This window comes from Odocoileus virginianus, chromosome 8 (assembly GCF_023699985.2).
Source record: "Odocoileus virginianus isolate 20LAN1187 ecotype Illinois chromosome 8, Ovbor_1.2, whole genome shotgun sequence".
In the NCBI taxonomy this organism is placed as follows: domain Eukaryota; kingdom Metazoa; phylum Chordata; class Mammalia; order Artiodactyla; family Cervidae; genus Odocoileus; species Odocoileus virginianus.
In genome coordinates this window covers 25,697,738-25,721,873 of record NC_069681.1, presented here as the reverse complement: position 1 = coordinate 25,721,873, position 24,136 = coordinate 25,697,738, and the positions used below count along the sequence as shown (strand labels likewise).

The 24,136-nt window shown below is 61.4% G+C and overlaps 1 protein-coding gene across 1 annotated transcript in view; it reads left to right on the top strand.

Annotated features, from left to right (window-relative positions):
• Positions 1–24,136, top strand: part of COL4A2 (collagen type IV alpha 2 chain) — a 160,532-nt gene that overhangs the window by 133,746 nt on the left and 2,650 nt on the right. The window contains exons 26-47 of the mRNA XM_020913460.2: positions 115–174; positions 1,727–1,783; positions 2,453–2,560; positions 4,819–5,040; positions 6,621–6,782; positions 7,405–7,575; positions 8,225–8,368; positions 10,850–10,972; positions 11,185–11,366; positions 12,058–12,121; positions 12,312–12,386; positions 14,915–15,022; positions 15,618–15,725; positions 16,196–16,267; positions 17,685–17,810; positions 20,100–20,216; positions 20,927–21,088; positions 21,206–21,304; positions 21,493–21,639; positions 21,739–21,855; positions 22,969–23,160; positions 23,477–23,763. Of these exons, the coding sequence (XP_020769119.2) occupies positions 115–174; positions 1,727–1,783; positions 2,453–2,560; positions 4,819–5,040; positions 6,621–6,782; positions 7,405–7,575; positions 8,225–8,368; positions 10,850–10,972; positions 11,185–11,366; positions 12,058–12,121; positions 12,312–12,386; positions 14,915–15,022; positions 15,618–15,725; positions 16,196–16,267; positions 17,685–17,810; positions 20,100–20,216; positions 20,927–21,088; positions 21,206–21,304; positions 21,493–21,639; positions 21,739–21,855; positions 22,969–23,160; positions 23,477–23,763 (2,903 nt within the window). The remainder of the gene's footprint in view (positions 1–114; positions 175–1,726; positions 1,784–2,452; positions 2,561–4,818; positions 5,041–6,620; positions 6,783–7,404; positions 7,576–8,224; positions 8,369–10,849; positions 10,973–11,184; positions 11,367–12,057; positions 12,122–12,311; positions 12,387–14,914; positions 15,023–15,617; positions 15,726–16,195; positions 16,268–17,684; positions 17,811–20,099; positions 20,217–20,926; positions 21,089–21,205; positions 21,305–21,492; positions 21,640–21,738; positions 21,856–22,968; positions 23,161–23,476; positions 23,764–24,136) is intronic.

Here is a 24,136-nt window from a genome sequence, read left to right as displayed (position 1 = left end):
GCCCTGCCCGCCCCAGCCTTCCCACCAGCATGCACACGTGTGCACACACAGATGAGCCAGGCTCTCTCCACCATTGCACAATCGCCTCACCCTGCCGCTTCGTCTCTCCCCCAGATTGTGACTCGGGTGTGAAAAGGCCCATCGGGGCAGACGGACAGGAGACCATCCAGCCAGGTACTGTCACGACAGGACCCTTAGAAACAGTTTACAGAGTCTGTGCTCATGGAGAGCGGCTGGGGGTCCCGCCGGGGGCACGGAGCTGCAGTCAGAGTAGAAACACTTGCGGACTCGCCTGAGAACCCCGGGCAGGGCCAGGGGATGACCACGTGTCACCAAGCTGTCCCCACAGCACGAAGCGGCTGTTCACAGGGTTGGTCAGACTCCATGGATACATGCTTTCTCACCTAGAGCGTGTCTGTATGTGTGTGGACAGCTGTGCATCATGTACCCGTTAAACAGGGTGAGGATCAGGGCCACGTGTGAGAAGGCTTTGGTCCAGCCGTGAACAAATGCTTGAGAGAGCAGGGCCGATGGGTATAGAGAGGATGCCTGGTGACCTTGCTCTGTGGAGGGGAGGGGGCAGTCCAGAAGCTGACCCGGCTGCCATCAGACAGGCAAAGCCTCCAGCCGGGAGGCCTAGAAACTGCGGGGGGAGTTAGAAACCAGTGGGGGGGGGGGCGTAGAAACTGCAGGGGGAGCCAGACAGAGGGGTGAGTCCAGGGGGGTGCCTGGTCAGGATTTGAAGAGCAGAGCGCAGAGGGTGAGGTTTTGAGTCGAAGAGGCTGGCAGGCCATCTGAACATCGGGGCGGCGGTGCCTCTCCTGTGGGAGTCGAGGTCTGGGGCTGACTCTCAGGGTGCAGGCCGGGGTTGGAGAAGGACCTCAGGACCTGCGGGCCCCGCCTCAAGGTGTGGAGGTGAGTCAGGCACTCGGGCCAGCCTGCAGAGCGGGAACAGCAACCCCGGAGCTTCCAGAGGTCTGGCCAGTCTTGCAGCTGCAGGAAGGCCCTGGGGGTGCGGCTCTGCAGGCTGGAGGCCCGGCCCCCTGAAGACGTCCAGGGTCCTTTCTTCTGATGGCCTGGGCTGGCCATCTGGGTGCCTCGAACCGCTCCTGTGGCAGAGGAGCCCACAGCTCTCCTCTGGCCGTCAGGTGGGGCCACAGGAGGAGCCCTGCTGGACCCCAGGCCGACAGACAGAGGGCCTCTCAAAGAACCGTTGCCCCTGCGCAGGTTCCCAGTCTGACAAAACGCCCCTGCGTGGGGTCCCCAGCTGGAGGCGGCCACCACCGGGTTTCGTCCTGCACAAACCCAGCGGCAAGTTGTAGCCGGTTCTGAATGTAATCAAAGTCACAGAGCTTCTTTCAAAGTCTTCCTCCATCCCCGGTGGAAATTTCCAAAGAAAGAAAGGCGCCCACACTGGCTGACATGCATGGGGGGCCCAGATGAACGAGGCTGACTTGCCCTGATGAGGGGGACCCCTCCTCTGCCAGCACGGCCCCCGTTAGCCTCCGATGGGCCTTCCTTCATTTGCATTTCATATTAACATTATGATTGCGTTACACAGTGAAATTAAAGTTACATCAGCGTTAAGATTAATTGAATCATCAGATCACACTGATCATTAAATGGTAGCAGGTTTTCACAGCTGATGCTCTTGACCTTGGCAACGTCTGACGCCATGAGGCTGGGTGTGGACAGTGGTTCAAACGGCCCTCTCCTCTCTTGGCAGGTTGTGTTGGAGGACCCAAGGGATCCCCAGGCCAGCCAGGCCTCCCCGGCCCCCCAGGTAATGGGAAAGCCCTTCCCGCCCTGCTCGGAGCGTCCCCACCTTCCCTGCCCCTCTCTGGCCCTGCTTCTCCACCCCGGTGACGCCCCTGCCCAACGTCCAGGGTTCTTGGTACAATACCGCACGCTGGCCGCTTCTGCGGGAGGCTGACTTGCGCGCATCGCTGCGGGAAATTGAGTGGTGACTAACACCTAGCTGCAGCCCGAGCCCGTGGTCCACACGGCTCTCCATGAGCCTCCCTGCCCGAGCCCTGGGGAGGCCTGTCTGCCGTGGGCCCCACACAGGCACCAAGGCTGCTGCCCCCAGAGTGGTGACCACTCCCGGGGGGCGGGCTCGGGCCCGGGGGAAGCAGAGCCCGGGAGGTGAGAGGAGAGGGGCGTGAACAGCCCTCAGCTTCTGGTGTAGGCCGACATTCTGGTGTGTGTAGACCTACATTTCTGGTGTAGCTCGACATTCCATTGCTGGTCTACACCGACCCTCAGTTGCTGGTGGAGACCCATACTTAGCCCTGCCAGCTGCCAGGGGTGCTGTTTCTGGGCTGACGTGCCCCAGGCTCATCCTAAGAGACCGTGTGAGGTCAGGGGCTGGCCTTGACCCCCCCTGTCCCTCTCCTGCTGGGGTCTCCGCATGCAGCTCTGACGTGTGTCTGGGTCTCTCTGGGTCATTTAGGTGCCAAAGGCCTCAGAGGAGTTCCAGGATTCTCAGGAGCTGACGGAGCGCCAGGGCTCAAGGGTCTCCCAGGAGATCCGGGTCGAGAGGGATTCCCAGGACCCCCAGGTGAGTCGGGGCGGGGCGCTGCTCGGCCCGTAGGTTCGGGGAAGGACTGTGTTCCATCTGGGTGCCCCAGCTCCGTTGTCTTAACGTTTACAAACTGCCGACACAGGCTCAGTGGCAATTTCTGCTGGTCCTTGGGAAATTAAAAAGTGTCTCCCTCTTCATCACTGATGTTTTGTGGAAGAAGCTTACAGATCTTGCATGAGAAAAAAAAGACAGGTAGGCAGAAAAGTTTTTCTCTGGTGGATACGAGGCATTCTAAGGACACGTAAACTTACCCTCTGAGCCCTCATCATCAATATCTGATCTGCTGATCGCTCACTGGATACCACGCAAAGAACACCTGTGTTTTGCTGTTCACGGCGTTGCCTGTCTGTGCTGCAGTTTACAGCTTGTCTGAGTCAGCAGTTCAAACCATTTCATCTACATTTGACCCAGCAAAGCATCATGGGAGCCATTTAGTGGCTGAAAAAGCTTAAGCCCTTTAGCTGTATATGGAGGGAAATGAGCATGTTTCCAGTAATGAACAGTGGGCAGAAGTTGGCAGCAGCTGCCTGCGTGTCCACACACCCTGGAAAACGACTCAGCAACCCCAGACACGGGTGTCCCTTTGGGGTCCCGGCTCGGAGGGGGCGCAGGAGCCCAGCTGTGTTAGCTGGTGTGCAGAGGGCCAGGCACTGGGGAATCGTGTTATCTGAACAAAGCTATAGGTGGCTTCACTGAGGCCCCCCGAGCCAAACACCCGCTGCAGGATCCCAGCCACATCCTCTCCTGGGCTCCCTGGAATCTCTCTCGCCGCCCCACACTGTGAAACATCGAAGCTCTCCTGCTGCTAGAAAGTCCTCGGTGGGAATGAAACCTGCCTCCCAGCAGGTCTCCGCTGATTGTTCCTTGAGTCAGTGGTTCTGCTCTGTAACCACGCCTCACCCACAAGGGGAAACAGTGGCCACACGCCCCATAGACATCTCACAAGTGGGCAGACCTGACCCCAGGAATGCAAACATTTCTTTGTATGACTTAATATCCGTGCCCGCAGAGATCTCCCGTCCTTCTGTGACTGGCCTCCAGCTTGTGAGTGTTCCTTTCAACCGAGCTCCAGGAACTAAAGAGAACATTCTGGATGTCTGGACTCACACAGAACAGTGGGTTCCTTACATGCAGACCCTTAGCAAGTGTTTTCAGCAAAGAACAGCTGAATTGTGCCCCTTCCCTGTCCTGCACTCAGCCAATTGGTCTAATCCCAAACTTACAATTCAGCATCAGTCCCTGATAGCCCTTCTTCCTGGAGTCGGTGTTCCAGGCCATGGGGACCGTTGCAGACCTGGATCCCATTGCCTTTCATGTTGTGTTGCTCCATGATTTGCAGAACTAGGAGGCTTGCTCCCTGTGTCTTTTATCAAGGCCTTGGGGAGAAGCAAAGAGAAGTGTTTCTACCAGCACACCGGGGGGTCGTGCGGTATCATTTTGCCGCCCACCTGGGATGTTGAGAAGTTACAGCTTTGTCCCTTGGGTGACAGCACATGTACTGAAGTGACGTGTGAATCATTTTGAGAGGATGCTAACTCGTTTTTCTTTTTTCACAAATTACAGCATTTTATTATAGAAAAAGCATCCATCCCAAATACAGGATTTTGTAAACACTGGTAGGTGAACAAGTGCAACTTTAAATGTAAATACAAAGCAAAGAGGAAAAACCTACAAGCATTTTGCCTTTAAGAGAAAACGTCACATTCTCCTGCAGAGGCGATCCCACCCCGGCACGAATGCGGCTTCATCTCCCATAAAGGCATCGTAGCCTCAACCTATAGGATGGTTAGGATGCTAGTTGTTAACACCTTCTTGCCTTGAAAACAAAGGGGGTTTAGGAATCATTGTCTGTGTGCCCAGCCGAGCGGGCTTAAACTGCAGGATCAGGCCCGCGAGTCAGATGTGCCCTCATCAGACTGGAGGAGGGCACGGTGCTTGTGAAAGCCCACAGCTGCCCACTGGTGTCCGCAACTTCCCTGTTCACAACCGCAGACCCACGAATGCCACGGGCTTCAGTCCAGGGAACGCTGCCCCGGCCGCCCCCGGTCCACCGTGGCTACCACGCAGGGCTGGGGTCAGACTCGGGGAGGCAGGAGGACACCCCTGGGAGCCATGTGGTTTGAGACCAGAGTCGCCGCGGGCACTCGAGCCGACCCCCCACAGCAGACCCCCGCTGTCGCCAGTCTTTCTGATGCTGACCTCTGCTTATGGGCACGCCCTGTGCTTCCTTTCAGGATTCATGGGACCCCGCGGCTCCAAAGGTGCAGTGGGCCCCCCAGGCCTGGATGGACTCCCTGGCACCTCCGGCCTGCCGGGGCCAGTCGGGCCCCCAGGAGACAGGGGCCTTCCTGGAGAAGTGCTGGGGGCCCAGCCCGGGCCCCGGGGAGACTCCGGACTGCCTGGACGCCCCGGACTGAGGGGCCCTCCCGGAGAGAGAGGCCCGCCTGGCTTCAGGGGTGAGTCACAGAGGCAGAGGAGGGGGGCGCAGGGCCACTGCTCCGAGGCTCCTGGCGGGGGCAGGGTCGAGGATCCCTCCTAGGGGCCGGGGAGGAGCCCAGGACCGCACGCGGGCCCGTGGGTCTCCATCCTGCTTGTCCTCCTTTGTTCTGGCCTTCCTTCAGAACGTTCTAGAGTAGTGATCACCGTGCTGTGTACCGCAGGGGTCCCCAGCCGTTTGGGCACCAGGGGCCGGTTTCATGGAAACAGTTCCTCCGTGGATGGGGAGGGGGGTGGGAGTAATGGGGAGCAGCAGGTCAAGCTTTGCCCACCAGCCACGCACCTTGAGCTGTGTGGTCCGGGTCCCCCCAGCCACGGACTTGCGCTGGTCCCAGGTGGGCAGGAACTGGGGTGGGGGCCCGCCGCCGCAGGGCGGGTGCAGTTGGTGTGAAGAAGCCAGGGGCGGGCTGGGTTCAGACAGGGCTTGGGAGGAAGACAGATGGTCTGGCACGCAGCTCAAGGTGTGGGTGCAAAAGGGGTGGTTTAGAAAACGTGGCGTTCACCACCTCATCCGTGCTTGTTCAGCAAAGCAGCAGGGTGCCCATTGACTGGTGTGTGAGCAGGTGCCCAAAGCTTTGTGTGTCCAGTTTATGCGAAATGGGCCCTGAGAGCCCAGCGCGCAGACTCCCGTGGGCTTGTGTTGCTGGAGGGATTGGGGTGACTGCCAGGCCACTTGGGGTCTCCATCAGAGAGGCATCAGCTGTCAGGTTATCAGCTGTGCTGTCCTTGGCCCAGCGTCCGAGCCCAGGCTGACCGGGGCCGCCTCCGGGGCGTGGGACATGATGTCCCCCCTGCAACCGCCTCCAGACCAGTGGGCATCCTTCACGAGCAACACAGGGTTCTCGACAGGCAGACGGATGCCCCACCGTCAGGAGTATGTGCCCGCCCATCCTGCCACAATCAGAGTATAAAGTCTTTGCCTGAGCTCTTTTACCGAAGGAGGCCTGTGATAGATTTTTTAAATGTAGCTGTTTCCCGCAGACTTCAAAAAGTCTGAGCAAAACCGCAGGAAACAGCAAGCCTGTGGAGGATTCCCACGTTCAGTGTCACCTTGATGAATTGCTGGTTTAGGCAGAGGATTCTGTTTGGTCAAAGCTCTGGCTTCCGAAGCATCGGTTTGGGGAAACTGTTTCCACGTCTGTTTGACCACCCCTGGCGGCAGCAGCGGGCGGACCAGGATGTTACACAGCCATTTAATGTGCTTGTCAAGAGCATTTTAAAATGTGGCCAAGTGCTCAAAATGTAACATCAAGTGAGAAAAGCTAGATGAAAACTGCACTTGAAGTGAGACGTCAGTTCCGCAAACACCTCTTGTAAGTCTAGTCACGGGGACTAAGGCTGGAAGGAAATAAAGCAGGATGGTAGTGCTGTCTCTGGGGGAGGGCGTGAGCTCCTTCCGTCTTGTCTTTATGCTTCTGTGTGTTTTCCTGAGTCCTTACCCCCCGGAAGGCCTGTTCTTACAGGACAACCCTGCGGAGGAGGTGGCCCCTGCAGGAAGCTGCGTGGGGCTGACCTCACCGTCTCGTCTCCCCTCCCGCAGGAAGCCAGGGCATGCCAGGGATGCCGGGCCCGAAGGGCCAGCCGGGCCCCCTGGGACTCTCAGGCCAGCCGGGACTGCCGGGGCCGCCAGGACTGCATGGCTTCCCAGGGGCGCCTGGGCGGGAGGGGCCTTTGGGGCCCCCGGGTGCCCCCGGCTTTGAAGGTAAGGACCCCTGCTCCCATCTGGTGGAGGGGGGACTTGGGCATGCCCTTGGGAGCACCCCCTGCAGAGCCGCCGGGGCTCTGAAGGCACTGCACATGGTCCAGCTCGGGACAGGAGTTCATCCTTCCGCAGTCGGAGGCTAGAAGCCCACGGTCATGGTGGCCTCAGGGCTGCTCCCTCCCAGGCCCCTCTCTGTGGTGTGCGGACGGCTGGCTTCTCCCCACACCCCCATGGGGTCATCTCTGCCTGCCCACACCCTCATCTCTTCTTTCTATAAGGACACCCATCATCCTTGCTTAGGGCCATTCTCGCAACCTCATTTAATTAACCTCAGCCCCCTCTCTAAAGGCCGGCTCTGAATACCCTCACTCCCGCAGTCTGGGGCTGGGACATGCGTGTTCTGTAGGGACACAGTCCAGCCATAGCAGGGTCAGGACACGCATGTCAGCAGACAGGATGCACCGCTCACACCTGGACACTCACCTCTGAGGTCACACTTCCCAGCGTCCTTCCTGGTCGTTTTTCTGACCAAAAGCTGTTATAACCGAGGTCTCCAAGGTATCGTGAGAGGAGTTCTCTCTGGGCGGCCAGCTCATCCTGTCCTGTGTCCCTCCCCCTCCAGGTCTGCCTGGAGACAGAGGGGAGCCGGGGGACACCGGCGTGCCTGGCCCCGTGGGCATGAAGGGCGAGTCTGGGGACAGAGGTGACCCTGGCCAGCAGGGAGCGCGAGGTCACCCCGGAAGCCCCGGGTTTAAAGGCGTGTCTGGAATGCCTGGTGCCCCGGGACTGAAAGGTGCGTGCAGAGCATGACCGGGGACCTGCCTGGGGGGGGGCCGCCCCGCGGGGCTGGGGGGCCGCCCTGCCGTCCCCAGCGGTTCTGGGCCCTGGGGACTGCGGATGCTGCCCAGGCTGGCTGTGACCACTGTGTCCAGTGTGTGAACTTACCACGGTGGGGGGGTGGTGTCTGAGGAGCAGGCCTTACTATCTGCGAGGGGGACTCCCCCGGGAGATGGGGTTCAGGTCCAGAGGCTGCTGAACAGAAACCAACACAGAGAAGCGCTTGGTCCGCGGCCTAGATCCCCCTGCCCGAGCGTGAGGCCCGGCCCTCTGGCCCGTGGCTGAGGCGGGGACACCAGCTCTGTTCTCTGCCTTCTGCAGTGTTGGCACCACGCTGACCCCCGGGGCCTCTTTCTAACCTGGTAGAAAACCACGGAGCGGTGACTTCTGGTTTCCTCCTGTCTGTCCCTTGCATCGGCCTTGCGTCTGGTCCCCGATGGCCCACAAGCTGACTCTGCCCTCACGGCGCAGACGGCTCCTTAGCAAGTGCTGAGAAACCTTACTGAGGTTGAGAGTCTTAGCGTCTCCTCACGCAAGTCACAGTGGGGCTGCCACTGCGCCGACCATCTGTGCCTAACCCATCACTTTTCTTGTTCTCTCTGTAGGGGCCAGGGGCTCCCCCGGGATGGACGGCTTCGAAGGCATGCTCGGCCTCAAGGGCAGACCCGGGATCCCGGGAATCAAAGGAGAGGCAGGGTTCTTTGGAATTCCGGGGCTGAAGGGCCTGGCTGGTGAGCCAGGTGTGAAAGGTACGTCACCTCTCAGCCAGACTGAGACTCACTTTCAGAGGGGCCGACACTGCTCAGAACAGTGTCCCGGGAACCCACACACTAGACACCATCACGGAAGAAACTAGCTCCAGGAACTTGGTCCCTGCCGCAGCACACTGGCCGTGTTTTAAGGGAGTGCCCCTAGCCGAGGGACACTTGAGAACCAAACTGACCTGGCTTTAAGAACCAAAGCATCCTGAGAAATGCACCCATGTATGTTCTGAAGGGCAGGAAGCACCTTTGGTGAAAGAGGGACACGGCAGTCCAGGTGGACCGATCCACTCCATGCCGAGACGGTGACCCCCAGGAGCGAGGCTGGACCAAGCCCCGGGCCCACCCCAGTGGGGAGACGGTGACCCCCAGGAGTGAGGCTGGACCAAGCCCCGGGCCCACCCCAGCGGGGAGACGGTGACCCCCAAGAGCGAGCCTGGACCAAGCCCCGGGCCCACCCCAGCGGGGAGACGGTGACCCCCAAGAGCGAGCCTGGACCAAGCCCCGGGCCCACCCCAGTGGGGAGACCGTGACCCCCAGGAGCGAGGCTGGACCAAGCCCCGGGCCCACCCCAGTGGGGAGACCGTGACCCCCAGGAGTGAGCCTGGACCAAGCCCCGGGCCCACCCCAGTGGGGAGACCGTGACCCCCAGGAGCGAGGCTGGACCAAGCCCCGGGCCCACCCCAGTGGGGAGACGGTGGCCCCCAGGAGTGAGGCTGGACCAAGCCCCGGGCCCAGCCCAGCGGGGAGACGGTGGCCCCCAGGAGTGAGGCTGGACCAAGCCCCGGGCCCACCCCAGTGGGGAGACGGTGACCCCCAGGAGTGAGGCTGGACCAAGCCCCGGGCCCACCCCAGCGGGGAGACGGTGACCCCCAAGAGCGAGCCTGGACCAAGCCCCGGGCCCACCCCAGCGGGGAGACGGTGACCCCCAAGAGCGAGCCTGGACCAAGCCCCGGGCCCACCCCAGTGGGGAGACCGTGACCCCCAGGAGCGAGGCTGGACCAAGCCCCGGGCCCACCCCAGTGGGGAGACCGTGACCCCCAGGAGTGAGCCTGGACCAAGCCCCGGGCCCACTCCAGTGGGGAGACCGTGACCCCCAGGAGTGAGGCTGGACCAAGCCCCGGGCCCACCCCAGTGGGGAGACCGTGACCCCCAGGAGCGAGGCTGGACCAAGCCCCGGGCCCACCCCAGTGGGGAGACGGTGGCCCCCAGGAGTGAGGCTGGACCAAGCCCCAGGCCCACCCCAGTGGGGAGACGGTGGCCCCCAGGAGTGAGCCTGGACCAAGCCCCGGGCCCACCCCAGTGGAGAGACCGTGACCCCCAGGAGTGAGGCTGGACCAAGCCCCGGGCCCACCCCAGTGGGGAGACGGTGACCCCCAGGAGTGAGGCTGGACCAAGCCCCGGGCCCACCCCAGTGGGGAGACGGTGGCCCCCAGGAGTGAGCCTGGACCAAGCCCCGGGCCCACCCCAGTGGGGAGACGGTGGCCCCCAGGAGTGAGGCTGGACCAAGCCCCGGGCCCACCCCAGTGGGGAGACGGTGGCCCCCAGGAGTGAGGCTGGACCAAGCCCCGGGCCCACCCCAGTGGGGAGACCGTGACCCCCAGGAGTGAGGCTGGACCAAGCCCCGGGCCCACCCCATGGGAGGTGCGTGTTGAGGAAGAATGTTCCCAACAAGCTGTGTTTCCATGACGTTTGTTCAGATACCCTTTTTCTGAAAGTGTTATCACCGTCTCTAAAAATACTGAATTGTGGACAGGGGTGCAAAGACCGGGGACCTCAGACCCTGCTGGGGGGAATCTCACCTGGTGCACCCAGGGTGGAGAAGCCGGCGGTGTCTTAGAGAGGTAAACATAGTTACCCAGCAAATCTGCTCCTGGGTGCACACTCCTGGATGTGAGCTGAAAACAGGTCCACACAGAAACTCATGCGCAAATTTCATGGCAGAATGCTTCACACAATAGCCCCAGCCAGAAACAACTCAGACATCCGTCACAGATAGAGAAAACATGGTGTATAGCCATATGGAGGAATACTATTCAGCAAAGAAAAAGGATTAGGCTCTGACACATACTACAGCATGGATGAAGCTTGACAGTGCTAGGTCACATATTACCTGCTTCTGTTTGTTGAAATGTCCGGAACAGGCCGATCCACAGAGACAGGAATGGGGTCCGCGGTTTCAGTTGCTGAGAGAGGGGAGGCAGAGGCGGAGACCGCTTGTGGGCGCAGAGTTCTTGGGGGGTAGAGACGTTCTGAAGTCAGCGGGGTGGGGAGGACGGGGTTTCCCATCACCTGGGTCCCCAGCTCGCAGTCTCGAGGGAGCCATGCTACCCACGGCTCAGCCCAGCAGGGCGCGGGCTCCGCAGACAGGAAGGCAGGAAGGCCACTGTGGCTGAATGGCCTTCCTGATGTGGGTTCTAACACCTGCTCTGGGGGTCCAGGTGGCGACCACATTCTGTTCCCTTCCAGGCAGCCGAGGAGACCCTGGGCCCCCAGGGCCGCCCCCCATCATCCAGCCGGGAATGAAAGACATCAAAGGAGAGAAGGGAGACGAAGGCCCCATGGGACTGAAAGGGTACCTGGGCCTGAAAGGTGAGACCCTGCCCAACCTCGGAGCTGGCGGCCTGGGGTCCCCTGCCTGCCTGGCCCCGATCCGTCTGAGGGTGCAGCAGGGGCGCCCCTGTGCCCACATCCACGCTCGGCAGCCCTCCCGACACCTGAGGTCTGCCCGAGGGGCTGGGGTGGTTCCTGGAGGCTGGGGGGCAGGGCAGGGTCCCCAGAACATCACACCCCTCTTCCTGCAGGCCTTCCCGGAATGCCAGGCATCCCTGGGCTGTCGGGAATCCCGGGGCTGCCTGGAAGACCCGGTCACGTCAAAGGAGTCAAAGGAGACACTGGCATCCCCGGCGTGCCTGGCTCCCCGGGGTTCCCCGGCGTGCCTGGCTCCCCTGGAATAATGGGGTTCCAAGGCTTCACGGGCAGTAGGGTAAGTGGACACCTCCTGGGAGTGCCTCTCCCCAAGGTCTGCTGGCCCAAGTGCTATGGTCCACAACACGGGGCTGACAGCTCCAGCAAGGTCAGCCAGCCAAGCTGACATCTCACTTAGGAGCTGAATGCCTCTGGGAAAATCTCTGATCCTCTCTTTGCCTCCCCTCTCAAATGTGGAGAGATAACAGGACCCGCCTTGCAGGGCCACTCTGAGGCTGCAGTGGGCTCCTGAGATGGGATCCGACACGTTTGCCCAGGTCAGCCTGGCAGAGGGCAGGGTGCAGTCCTGATCATCCCCACCACCGTCACTGTGTCACTGACGTTATCAATTGCAATAAAACCGCCGCTGTTGGGGCTCCCCTGACGGCCCCATGGTGGAGACTCCACCTTGCCCTGCAGGGGCTGCGGGTTTGATCCCTGGTCGGGGAACCACGAGCCCACACGCCGTGCGGGGTGTGACCGAAAAGAAAACTGATGTTGTCACTACTTTGAAGTTCAGTAAGAACAAGTGTGCAGACCATCTACTCTTACTATATTACACTGGAAAACTTAAGGATTTTTCTATAAAATGGTGGCATAAAAACACCTTGAGAACTGGTTTTAGCACAATAGCTGGGTACGCTCACCGTTCAGAACTGCAGACCTCATGAACGGCCTGTAAGATGGTTTCCTGTTTGACTCTGCTCCAGGGTGACAAGGGCGCTCCCGGGAGAGCAGGCCTCTTCGGCGAGGTGGGCCCCACTGGTGACTTCGGTGAGTGTTGCTGGGGAAAAAACGGGCCACCCCCGACCCAGAGCGCCTTGGGCAGTGTGGGGACGTCGGGTCCGCGGGCACTCTTAGTCGTTTAGAAGCAAATCATTGGTATTGAGACTGTAGCACCATAGAAGTTGCAAAAGTAGCCACAGGAGACCTGACCTCAGCCATCTCTTCTTGCACCTGGCAGGCGACATCGGAGACACGATAGACCTACCCGGGAGCCCGGGCCTGAAGGGGGAACGGGGCACGACCGGAGCACCAGGTACCCGAGCCACCCGCACCCCCGCCCTCCGCGGCCCTGCCGCTCCGCTGCAGTCACTCGCGAGCTGGCTTGCGCACCTAGTGAGCCCCCGGACCACGTCGTAGGGCTGGTCTGAGATCTCCAAGCCCGACATACGAGGAAGAGTGGGATTCTTTATCACATTGAGTGTGAGGATGTCGGGAAACCTGTGTCTCCCTGAAAGGGAGACAGAAGCAGCACTCGGTGGTGGGAGTAGCTGCAGCCTCTAAAATGTGCCACTTGAGCCTGGGCTCCTGGGATGATGATGCTCAAAGCAGTGACGCAATGACCAGAGCCCCTGCAAGCAGTGAAGGGTATAGAGAAAAAGGAAGTGGGAGTCAGACCCCTCTCCTGAGTAAGACAGCAAGGAAGGCAACCCCCCGCAGCCTGTGGACGTCAGGGGCTGTCACGCCCCCTCTGTAAGCATCACTGAAGTTCAAGGTCAGAATTCCTGCTGGTGGTCACATCCCAAGGGATTTGGACTAGATGCTCCTTCCTGGGTTTCTATCTCAGGAGACCCCCGCCCACCCTGGCCAAGTGCTCCTGGGAATGCTTAGGGTGGAGGAGTCTGTTCGCATGATTGACCAACGAAGAGGATGCTGAGCTGGTTCTTTAATGAGAATGAGCTTCAGGATGGGAAGGGGTGTCAGTCTAGCTGGGGTCAGATCCTAAGTGACACTTAGGGCCAGGCAGCCTTGCCTGCCAGCTCCTCTGGGCTCCTGTGGATCCATCTTTTGGTCTCCCAGCGGTTCTCATCCCAGACACAGGATGCCTAAGGCTGGCTGGGTCTCCCATCCAAAATAATTAATCAGCGTCCCAGAAACACCACAACGTGTGGCCCAGAATCTGAGTCTGCCAATGAGCAGCTTTGCCCAAGGAGTTCATTTAAAGGGCAGATTCCAGGCATGATCCAGACCTGAGAGGCTCAAACATCTCCTGTTTGACTAACTCCCCAGATTCCCCAGCACTGCATGCATCAGCAAGTGCTCAGATGAGGGATCCACCACTCAGATGAGGGATCTGCTGTTCAGATGAGGGATCTGCTTCTCAGATGAGGGATCCGCCACTCAGATGAGGGATCTGCCGCTCAGATGAGGGATCTGCTGCTCAGATGAGGGATCCACCGGTCAGATGAGGGATCCGCCACTCAGATGAGGGATCTGCTGCTCAGATGAGGGATCCACCACTCAGATGAGGGATCTGCTGCTCAGATGAGGGATCTGCTGCTCAGATGAGGGATCTGCTTCTCAGATGAGGGATCCGCCACTCAGATGAGGGATCTGCTGCTCAGATGAGGGATCCACCACTCAGATGAGGGATGCGCCACTCAGATGAGGGATCTGCTGCTCAGATGAGGGATGCGCCACTCAGATGAGGGATCCGCCACTCAGATGAGGGATCCGCCGCTCAGATGAGGGATCCGCCGCTCAGATGAGGGATCTGCTTCTCAGATGAGGGATCTGCTGCTCAGATGAGGGATCTGCCACTCAGATGAGGGATCTGCTGCTCAGATGAGGGATCTGCCGCTCAGATGAGGGATCTGCCGCTCAGATGAGGGATCTGCTGCTCAGATGAGGGATCTGCTGCTCAGATGAGGGATCCACCACTCAGATGAGGGATCCGCCGCTCAGATGAGGGATCTGCCTCTCAGATGAGCCATCTGCTGCCACCCACCGAGGCACCAAACGCTGTGGCTCAGAGCACCCACGGCAGCTGTTAGCTGACCATTTCTGAGGCCGGGAATTCAGGAACAGGGTGGTTCTTATGAGATTCCATCATGAGATCGGCAGGGCCGCCTCACCTGAAGGCTGGACTGGGCTGGACCATCCAGGGTCAGGTGGTCTTGGCGGGAGGGCCTCTCCCGGGGCTGCTCAGTGTCCTCACAACATGGCAGGGGCTTCCTCCAGAGCGGGGACAGAGGGAGAGCAGTGACACGTGTGTGGCCTGGGCTCGAGGCAACATGGTGTCCTGGCGTCACGCAGTCCAGCACTCAGAGTGGGAGTGGCCGCACAAAGGTGTGCGTGCCAGGGTGGGACCCCTGGGTGCCTGGAGGCTGCAGACCACAGGCGCAGCGCAGGAATCAGGTGGAAAATCAGGCTGAGGAAGGGACACGTCAAGATCTGCGTCCCCACTCACAAGGGGAGCACCCACAGGGAGGCAGCATCCTTTTCCAGGCACCCCTGACCCCATGAGCCTTACCGCACCCCTGACCCCATGAGCCTTACCGCAGCCCTGACCCCATGAGCCTTAACCCGCACCCCTGACCCCATGAGCCTTTACCTGCACCCCTGACCCCACGAGCTTTTACCTGCACCCCTGACCCCATGAGCCTTACTGCACCCCTGAACCCCACAAGCCTTTACCTGCACCCCTGAACCTCATCAGCCTTCACCCACACCACTGAACCCCATGAGCCTTTACCAGGCACCCCTGAATTCCACATACCTTGAGCCCCAAACTGCACGCCAGCTGTGGTTTGATCGTTCCAAGCAGCACGTCTGTGGTTACAGGTCTAAAGGGATTCTTCGGCGAGAAAGGAGCTGAGGGTGATATCGGCTTTCCAGGGATCACAGGCCTGGCCGGAGTCCAAGGCCCTCCTGGGTTTAAGGGGCAAACAGGTAAGGTCCGCAGTCACACCGCCCTCCTGGGCTGGGCTGAGTGGTGCGGCTGAGCCCGTGGTCTCCGGGGGCCCAGGACAAGGCCGGCCAGTTCTGCCTGTCCGCCTGTGCCCTGCCGTCACAGCCAGGAGCGTCCCCCCGCGTGTCCATCCCCACACCCACACAGCCCGGCTGTGCGGGACGCACGGGGCTGACAGCCGCGTCTGTGTGGCTGCCATCTGTCTCTCCGTGAGCGCTCAGACAGTTCCTGTGACGGCCTCCTTTCGGCGTCTGAGTTGCAGAATCTGTCGGAGGGCCCGAGCTACAAGAGTGAATTCCTTTTGTGCTTTTTCTTGCTACTGTTGTGCTCACTGCTGCCCGGCGTTTGTGACCGCAGGGAGGCTGACCCTCCAAGGGTCTCTGGGCTCTGCCCAGGCTCCCGTGTGGGCCCGAGAGAGAGACTCTGCACACGAGCTCTTCTGTTTGGCCAGGCTGTGCTCACACCGCCACAGCCACGTGGAGGGGACGCCGGTCCTCACCCACACAGCCCCTGAGCTGGGGCCCAGGGGGCCTCGGGGTGCCTGCCTGCCCCCTGAAGAATGTGTCTGTCCCGCAGGCTTTCCAGGACTCACAGGGCTCCAGGGGCCTCAGGGAGACCCGGGACGGGCCGGGGCGCCCGGCACCAAAGGAGACTCCGGCTGGCCGGGGAACCCAGGCTTACCAGGTGAGGCGAGCCCCCTCGGGCTGTGAGGAGTCTGTGAAAAGCGTCCAGGAAGACCGTTTTTAAGTTAGTGTTTCTCTCGGGCAACACGGAAGCGACTGACTGACAGGTCCCAGTATGTGCTGAACTGCTCCCTGGTTGTCCCGCCTTTGAACGCAGCGGGGGCCTCCCTGGGGGCTCAGATGGTGAAGAATCCGCCTGCACTGCAGGAGACCCAGGTTCCACCCCTGGGTGGGGAAGATCCCCTGGAGAAGGGCATGGCAGCCCACTCCAGTGTTCTCGCCTGCAGAATCCCACGGGCAGAGAGGAGCCTGGTGGGCTACAAGTCCACGGGGTCGCAGAGTGGGACACGACTGAGCGACCAACGCAGAACAGGCTGGGCGGACGACCGTCCCGCAGCAAATCGAAGCATCTGGCTGCGCTGGGGGTCTCTCTCTGCTGTCCTGAGAACTAACCCTAAGGCTCCCCCACAGGTCTGCCCGGCCTCCGAGGCATCGGCGGATTGCATGGCTTACCAGGCAGCAAAGGCTTCCCGGGATCCCCAGGTAGGCAGCCCCGAGGCCACACCCAGCCATGGGGGCCCCTGGGGGCCACCGGGGACTTGGGGTGAGGGGGGGCTCAGAGAGCTGGGCGGCCTGTCCCTGAGGCCGCAGGGGCGCGGTTCCGCCGGCTGCTGCACAGACCAGGGGGCTTAAGCAGCAACGGGAGCTCCTCACAGCTCTGAGTCTGGAGGTCCGGGGCGGGGGACGGGCTGCCAGCGTGGGGGATCTGGGCGATGATCGTGTTCTCGGCTCCTCTCTGTGTCCTGACGCAGCAGACATGAGCTCTCTGGAGTCTCTTCTTGTCGGGGGCCCACCCTGGAGGCCTCCTCTTACCCTGATCACCTCTCCAAGGCCCTCCATCAGATCCCACCGTGTGGGGCCTTAGGAATCAACATGTGGGTTTGGGTTCAGACAAGACAATTCCACTCACAGCGGTGGTTGGTGTTCAGGGGGCAGGTGGGGGCTGCCCAAAGGAGACAAGATCCATCATCTCCAAAAGCCAGTGACAGTGTGAGGTGTGCACGGCTCCCCGCTTCTGTGACCTCCGAGCACCATCGCGTGGGGCTCTGTTCCTCAAAGGGAATGGAATCCCCTTGCTGCTTTAAGCTTCCTTTTTACGCTTGGATATGCAAAACTCTCGGCCACTTCCCAGACATTTCTTTATTTTAAATTTAGCTCCTTTCATCTTAAATCTTAATGCTCGGTCATCACTACATTTTTAAAATGTGTTCACTGGACTAGTAATATTTGTAAACTATGCGATTAATATATTGTTTAAGCTTTTATTGTTTTCAGATTATAAAAATTACTTATGTTGAGTGGAGAAAAGCTTTAAAAAATACACTCTAACAAAAGAAAAACAAATCATGCATAGTTCTACCACTGCATTTAGATTACTCTCTTTATAGCTGTTTTATATCATCAAGAGTTCATCTGTCTATGGTAAATTTGGGTGTGTGTCATTGTATATAAATTCGCACACTCATCCTTCAATTAAGGTTTCAATTCCAGTTTAAATGCCCAAGTTATGTCGTTCTTTCCTGCCACCCACTGCTTTGAGTTCCTGATGGGTGAGCAGAGCAGGTTTTAAACAGCGCTTCCCTTTAACACCTCTGATGTAGCATCCGGAGCCCCAGCTAGGAACCTGGAGCCCTGGGCAGGTCCCAGCTCAGGACCATCTGCGTCTCTGGATCCAAGCCTTTTCTGAAGGGCCTCTGAGTTCCCCCCTATGAAGTGAAGGGCTCGACTTCGATCCCCAGGGTCCCTTCTGAGTCTCAGGCTCAGGGGCGTCGAGGCTGCTAGGAGGCTGCGGTCTCCAGGCTGTCATGGGCTGCTCTTGTTTCCGAGTCTCCCCCTTCCTCTCATGAGAAGGGACTCTGCCTGGTCCAGACACTGACATCATTTGTTCACCCGGCTGCAGGTGCGGACATCCACGGGGACCTGGGATCCCCAGGTCCTGCCGGGGACAGGGGTGACCCAGGAGAGGCCAACACCCTTCCAGGCCCCACGGGAGCCCCAGGACAGAAGGGCGAGCGTGGAGTCCCAGGTGAGGCCCCCACCCCAGCACCACCGTCTGCACCCCCAGAACCAACTGTGGTGCCCACGAGTCTGAGGGATGAGCGGCCGGAGCAGGCTGGGTGCCGACTTGTCTGTTGGAAACCTCCCACTGGCATTCCACGGTTCATGCGCCCCGTCCCAGTCTTACTCCGTCGGGGTAACTGTTGACCGCCCCCTCCCGTACCCCATCCCAGTCTTACTCCATCGGGGCTAACTGTTGCCCGCCTCCTCCCGTAGCCCATCCCAGTCTTACTCCATCGGGGTAACTGTTGCCCGCCCCCTCCCGTAGCCCATCCCAGTCTTACTCCATCGGGGGTAACTGTTGCCCGCCCCCTCCCGTAGCCCATCCCAGTCTTACTCCGTCGGGGCTGTTGCCCGCCCCCTCCCGTAGCCCATCCCAGTCTTACTCCATGGGGTTAACTGTTGACCGCCCCCTCCCGTAGAGGAAGGGTAGGATCACGTTGCCTCCCCGTGGAGACCCCCCAGGGCACCGGGTGAGGGGCTCCGCCCATCACGTGCGCACAGCAGTGCTGGGGAGATGACTGAGTGAGCGAAGGCGTCGCAGCCCTGAGCTCTGCCCATGTGCCGCCCTGGAGCGCGGCAGGAACAGACCAGAGAGAGAGAGGTGGTCTCAGCTGCTGGGAGTGAGACCCCCACCCAACCTGTCCGCCGGCCACCAGGCTGGACCTAAACTGGCAGGGGGCATGTGGACTCGACTACACCTGGCATCTCAGAGCGGAGGGCTCCCAGCCCTGTGGTGTCCCCCAGTGGGCTTTGTCCTCTCACACCTGGGCCCCCCGCCCCCGAGCTCAGCCCAGTGCCTCATCCGAGGCGGCCTGGAGCCAGGCGCTGCCGCTGGACCCGACAGGTCACACCTGGGCCTCCAAGACCCGGGTCTGAGCGCTGGCGCTGAAACCAGAACCATCGGCCCTCAAAGGGAAGGCAGGCCCTGAGGAGGCCAGCAACCCCAACCTCCGATGGATGGGGGTGCGGGTATCCCACAAACCCCATCATCTGATTCCCCCCAGGTCTGTCACCTCCCCTCCACCTGCACCAAGCAGAAACCCCAGAACCCCCGGTACCCGAGCCCCAGCCTTGATCCAAACCCCAGAACCCCCCGGTAGCCAAGCCCCAGCCTTGATCTGAACCCCAGAACCCCCCAGTACCTGAGCCCCAGCCTTGATCTGAACCCCAGAACCCCCCAGTACCTGAGCCCCAGCCTTGATCTGAACCCCAGAAGCCCCAGTACCTGAGCCCCAGCCTTGATCTGAACCCCAGAACCCCCAGTACCTGAGCCCCTGCCTTGATCTGAACCCCAGAACCCCCCAGTACCCAAGCCCCAGCCTTGGTCCGAACCCCAGAACCCCCAGGTAGCCCAGCCCCGGCCTTGATCTGAAGGCAGGGGGAGGAGGTGGACCAGCCAGAGGGGCCAGAGGGGCCACACCGTGAGTCCAGGGGGCTGCTGGGGCTCATGCAGCCCCGCTCAGGGCTGGGGTCCAGGCCCCGTCCAGCCGCACGGGACACCTGCCCCATAGCCCAGCCCTAGGACGCCTGCCCCACAGCCCAGCCCCAGGACGGTCCCGTCATACAGGGTTTCTTCTGGGAGGCACATCTCAGTCTTCCTGAATCTCTGGACCACACTTCAGTGTGAAGTCTGGGAGCCGATCGAAACAGCCAGGTTGCCCTCAAAAAGCACAGCCAGGCAGAAAAGGTAGCCCTAGACAGACATTAGGGGAGCCTGTTGACACCCCGAGTGTGACTCAGAGCTCCCCTCCAGGAGGGGCTTGTCCAGGAGCCCTGTGGGGCTGCCTGGGGCCACCAGTGAGCCCCAGTGAGGAGGTGAGATGCCAGTTCAGCCACCATGGGCTGGGAGGATGGACCCGCCCCAGACGCTAGACGTCCAGCCGGATCCCGGGATCCTGGGGGCGGCTCGGGGGGGACTGCAGCGGCCGTGCTGCCCACCTTGGGCTCTCCCAGCACAGGTGCTTGCTGGGCCCCCAGGGCTGCTTCCAGCCGATGCCCGCAGGGCAGGGCCAGGCGTCCCCCTCAGGTGGCCCCGGCAGCTGGCCGCTGAGCAGGTGGCGTGCCGGTGAGGGCAGCCTCGCAGCAAAGGCAGGGCCACGGGCCCCCTGGGCAGCGGGAGGGGGCTGGCGGGCATGTGGGCAAGAGCCCCCCGTGGGCACCTCTGCTCGGCCGCTCTGCTCCTGGATGGGCAAGGGCGTGACCCAGGATGGAGAGCTGGGTGCTGGCGCTGATTAACTTCCGTTTCCTTCCCAAGGGGAGCGAGGCCCGATCGGGAGTCCCGGCCTTCAGGGCTTTCCAGGCATCACCCCTCCTTCCAACATCTCTGGGTCACCAGGGGATGTCGGCGCGCCAGGGATATTCGGCCTGGAAGGTGAGCTGGTTCACACCCTGTGGGCTGGAACCTCTGGGCACAGAAGCCTGGTCACTGAAGGCAGGGGACACCTCCGATCCCCCTTGAGGACATGATTCTGAGGGAGGCAGGCCAGACGGGAAAGGACAGCACTGACTCCACTGCAGGAGGGCCCGGGAGCGTTCCCTGATGGAATCGATGGGCTTTCCCAGGTGAAGCAGCAGTAAGGAATCCGCCTGTCAATACAGGAGATGCAGGCTGGATCCCTGGGTGGGGAACATCCCTGGAGCAGGAAATGGCAACCCATTCCAGTATTCGTGCCTGGAGAACCCCATGGATGGAAGAGCCTGGTGGGCTACAGTCCATGGAGTTGCAAAGAGTCAGACACGACTGAGCACAGAGGAATCCAGTCACAGAGTCAGAACATGGATGCCGGGGGCCAGCGCTGGGGAGTGGGGAGGAGAGTGTTCAGTGAGGACAGAGCTTCAGCTGGAGGATGAGTGCCTGAGCTCATCCAGGGAAGGATGGTGGTGACGGCTGCACGGTGATGTGAACGGGTGCACTCCAAACTGGTTAAAATGGTAGATTTATGTTAGCATATTTTAGCACAATAAAAAGCAAAATTAGCTGCCCAGGGTTACACACTTGCCAAAGCCCATCCCCCAGGGGTAACTTTGCGTGCACGCCTTCCTCCCGCATACACTCACCTCTCTCCCGACTGACGCCGGCAGGTTATCGAGGGCCCCCGGGGCCACCCGGGCCTGCAGCTCTTCCCGGAAGCAAAGGCGATGAGGGGAGTCCAGGAACCCCCGGAAACCCCGGGACCAAAGGATGGGTCGGGGACCCTGGGCCTCAGGGCCGGCCTGGCGTGTTCGGGCTCCCGGGAGAAAAAGGTAACACGGGTGTCCCGGGAGAAGGGAGGGCTTCTCTTGGGGATGCTGGCCAGAGATGGCCAGAGGCCCCCACCCACACTGGCCCTGCGTGTCCTCAACATCCTGCTTGTCCTGAAGGGCCCAGAGGGGAGCCAGGATTCATGGGCAACATAGGCCCCACTGGGAGCGTGGGCGACCGAGGCCCCAAAGGACCCAAAGGAGACCGAGGACTCCCGGGTGAGTGGGTCTCAGGGGGATGCCTCGGAGGTCACCTTGTCGCGCTGGGGCGTGGTGGAGCAGGGGTGCTGGAAGGGCCATCTCTGCAGAGCGAGGCGGCTCGGGGAGGCTGGAGAGTGGGTCCACGACTGGGTCTAGATCAGAGCAGCGGTTCTCACGCCTTGCCTGGCCTTTCTTCTCCCTTCCAGGTGCCCCCGGTCCTGTGGGGGCTCCAGGCATCGCAGGAATCCCCCAGAGGATCGCGGTTGAGCGGGGCCCAGTGGGGCCACAGGGCAGGAGAGGCCCCCCAGGGGCTCAGGGGGAGATGGGGCCACAGGGCCCCCCCGGAGAACCAGGTGGGAGCCCGGCCGGGGGCTGGGGGGGCTCCCTGGTGCCTGCTCTGTTTCCGCCTGTCCCTGCCCGCGGCACTCACCCGTGTCCCCGTGGCCCTGCAGGTTTCCGCGGGGCGCAGGGCAAGGCCGGGCCCCAGGGACGAGGCGGCATGTCAGCCAATCCCGGGTTCCGTGGAGACCAGGGGCCCGTGGGGCTGCAGGGACCGGTGGGTTTCGAAGGTGAGTGATGGGCAGGGATGGGGAGGTGCCTCAGCTCCACCGTGGGGCTGACAGGTGGACCGTGGAGCTCAGGGAGGGGTCGGACGAGCCCCGAGGTGAGCAGCGCTGAGGGGCCGCCCCCCGAGTCCGGCTCCCGGGTTATCAGGGCCACCCCGTGACCCCTGACCCTGGCCGAACACTTGGCACAGGGTCCCCAGCACAGGCTGGCCCCCTTCCTTCCCCTGAGACTCAGGAGGTGGCTCAGAGAAGGAAGCAGGTGACGGGTTGGGAGAGACAAGATTCCTGAGCTCTCGAAAGCTGAGGACGGTGAACTACAAGTGACCGATCACATTATAGGCGCCACTGTGAAGTCTTTTATTGTCGACTTCTAAAAATTACTTGCATGTATGCAGGATGGGATAGGCCCGAAGTAATAGTCATTCATGCAAAAAAACAAGTCCTAGGAGTTATAATCCACCTGCACTCGGTTTGAGCCGGTGTGCATGTTGTGCACGGTAGGGGCAGGCTGCGTGGTCACACCCAGACCCCAGCAAGTGTCCACATCACGCTGCCGGAGCAGGAGAGCCTGTGACATGCCGGGGAGATGGTGGGGGCTGAGGAGGGGCATCGGGGCGAGGGGACGCCCTGTGGGAGAGACAGGGTCACCTGTTGGGGGCGGATCAGCTGTTCTGCGGTGTCAGGGACAGAACTGGGGCCCTGGGTGGACATGTGGGGAGTCGGGTTTCTAACCCTGGGAATGGTTGCTCCCCGAAGGTCCAGCAGGGAGCCCTGCAGCCTGGCGTGGAGGAGGCAGGCAGGGCTGGACCACAGTGCCCCTGGGCCCCTATATAAGAGATGCTGCAGTTCCCACTGGGACGGGGGTGACTGGGGGGTCGGCTCATGGGGCCTCCGAGTCCACGCCCCTGCCCCCCACCCCCACACACCCCCACCTCCGTCCAGCCTTCATGATGGCCATTCCGCGATCCTTAACAGGGAGGGCGTACTGAGCGAGGGTAAGCCCTCCCCAGGAGGCTCCTGGTCCCCCAGGGCAGAGCCACTGACCGCCGTGCCCGCCTAAGCGCGTGGGCTGCGGTCCGCGCGGCAGCTGCAAGGCGGCCTCTCTGTCTCGCCCAGGGGAGCCGGGCCGCCCCGGGAGCCCCGGCCTGCCGGGCATGCCCGGCCGAAGCATCAGCATCGGGTACCTCCTGGTGAAGCACAGCCAGACCGACAAGGAGCCCATGTGCCCCGTGGGCATGAACAAGCTCTGGAGCGGATACAGCCTGCTCTACTTCGAGGGCCAGGAGAAGGCCCACAACCAGGACCTGGGTAGGTGCCGCCCGCCCGCCGGCCAGCCCCACCAGGGGTGGCAGGACCCAGCGGCCACAGCCACCTCCTGAGCCCTCAGGAGGCGCCCAGATGCTCCAAACCCGGGGTCGGGGAGCGAGCACTGCCCTGCGTCCAGGGCGGTCTGTAAGGGCAGGGCGGAGGTGCCCTGGAGGCCTCGGGGGATCGGGGAGCCTGAGCTTGGTCCCGCCGCGCCTCGTGCACGCTGAGCGCTGCGGCGGCCGGGGCGTGGCCAGGCCCTGAGCGGGCGGGGCGCGCAGGGCCCCGCCTGCCGCGCACTCAGCCGCCCCCTCCGCAGGCCTGGCGGGCTCCTGCCTGGCGCGGTTCAGCACCATGCCTTTCCTGTACTGCAATCCCGGCGACATCTGCTACTACGCCAGCCGCAACGACAAGTCCTACTGGCTGTCCACCACCGCCCCGCTGCCCATGATGCCCGTGGCCGAGGAGGACATCCGGCCCTACATCAGCCGCTGCTCGGTGTGCGAGGCTCCGGCCGTCGCCATCGCGGTCCACAGCCAGGATGTCTCCATCCCCCACTGCCCGGCTGGGTGGCGCAGCTTGTGGATCGGATACTCCTTCCTCATGGTACGTGCTGTGCACCTGCTGTGACTCGGAGCAGTGACCCGGGTGGAAATCAAGGTCCTCTCCCCAACCACCCTGTGGCCGTTTTAAGACTGATCGGTGCGGTTGTTCAGGTTGGGCACTGCACAAAGGCCCCTGGCCCAGGGAATGCTGAGAGCTGGAATGCAGCCTGCACTTTGCTAAGCCGTGTTTGGCCTGGGGCTGCTCCCATCCGGGTGGGACACAGTAGTTTGCCACCAGGCCTTTTTACAACCTTGATGAGGACGATTTGACTATCATGACGGCATTCCTTAACAATTTTCCTGTTTACTCCACTATCACAGGGAGAAAGGAAAGTCCAGAGGGGTCTGTGTTGCATTTATATTTATTATGACTG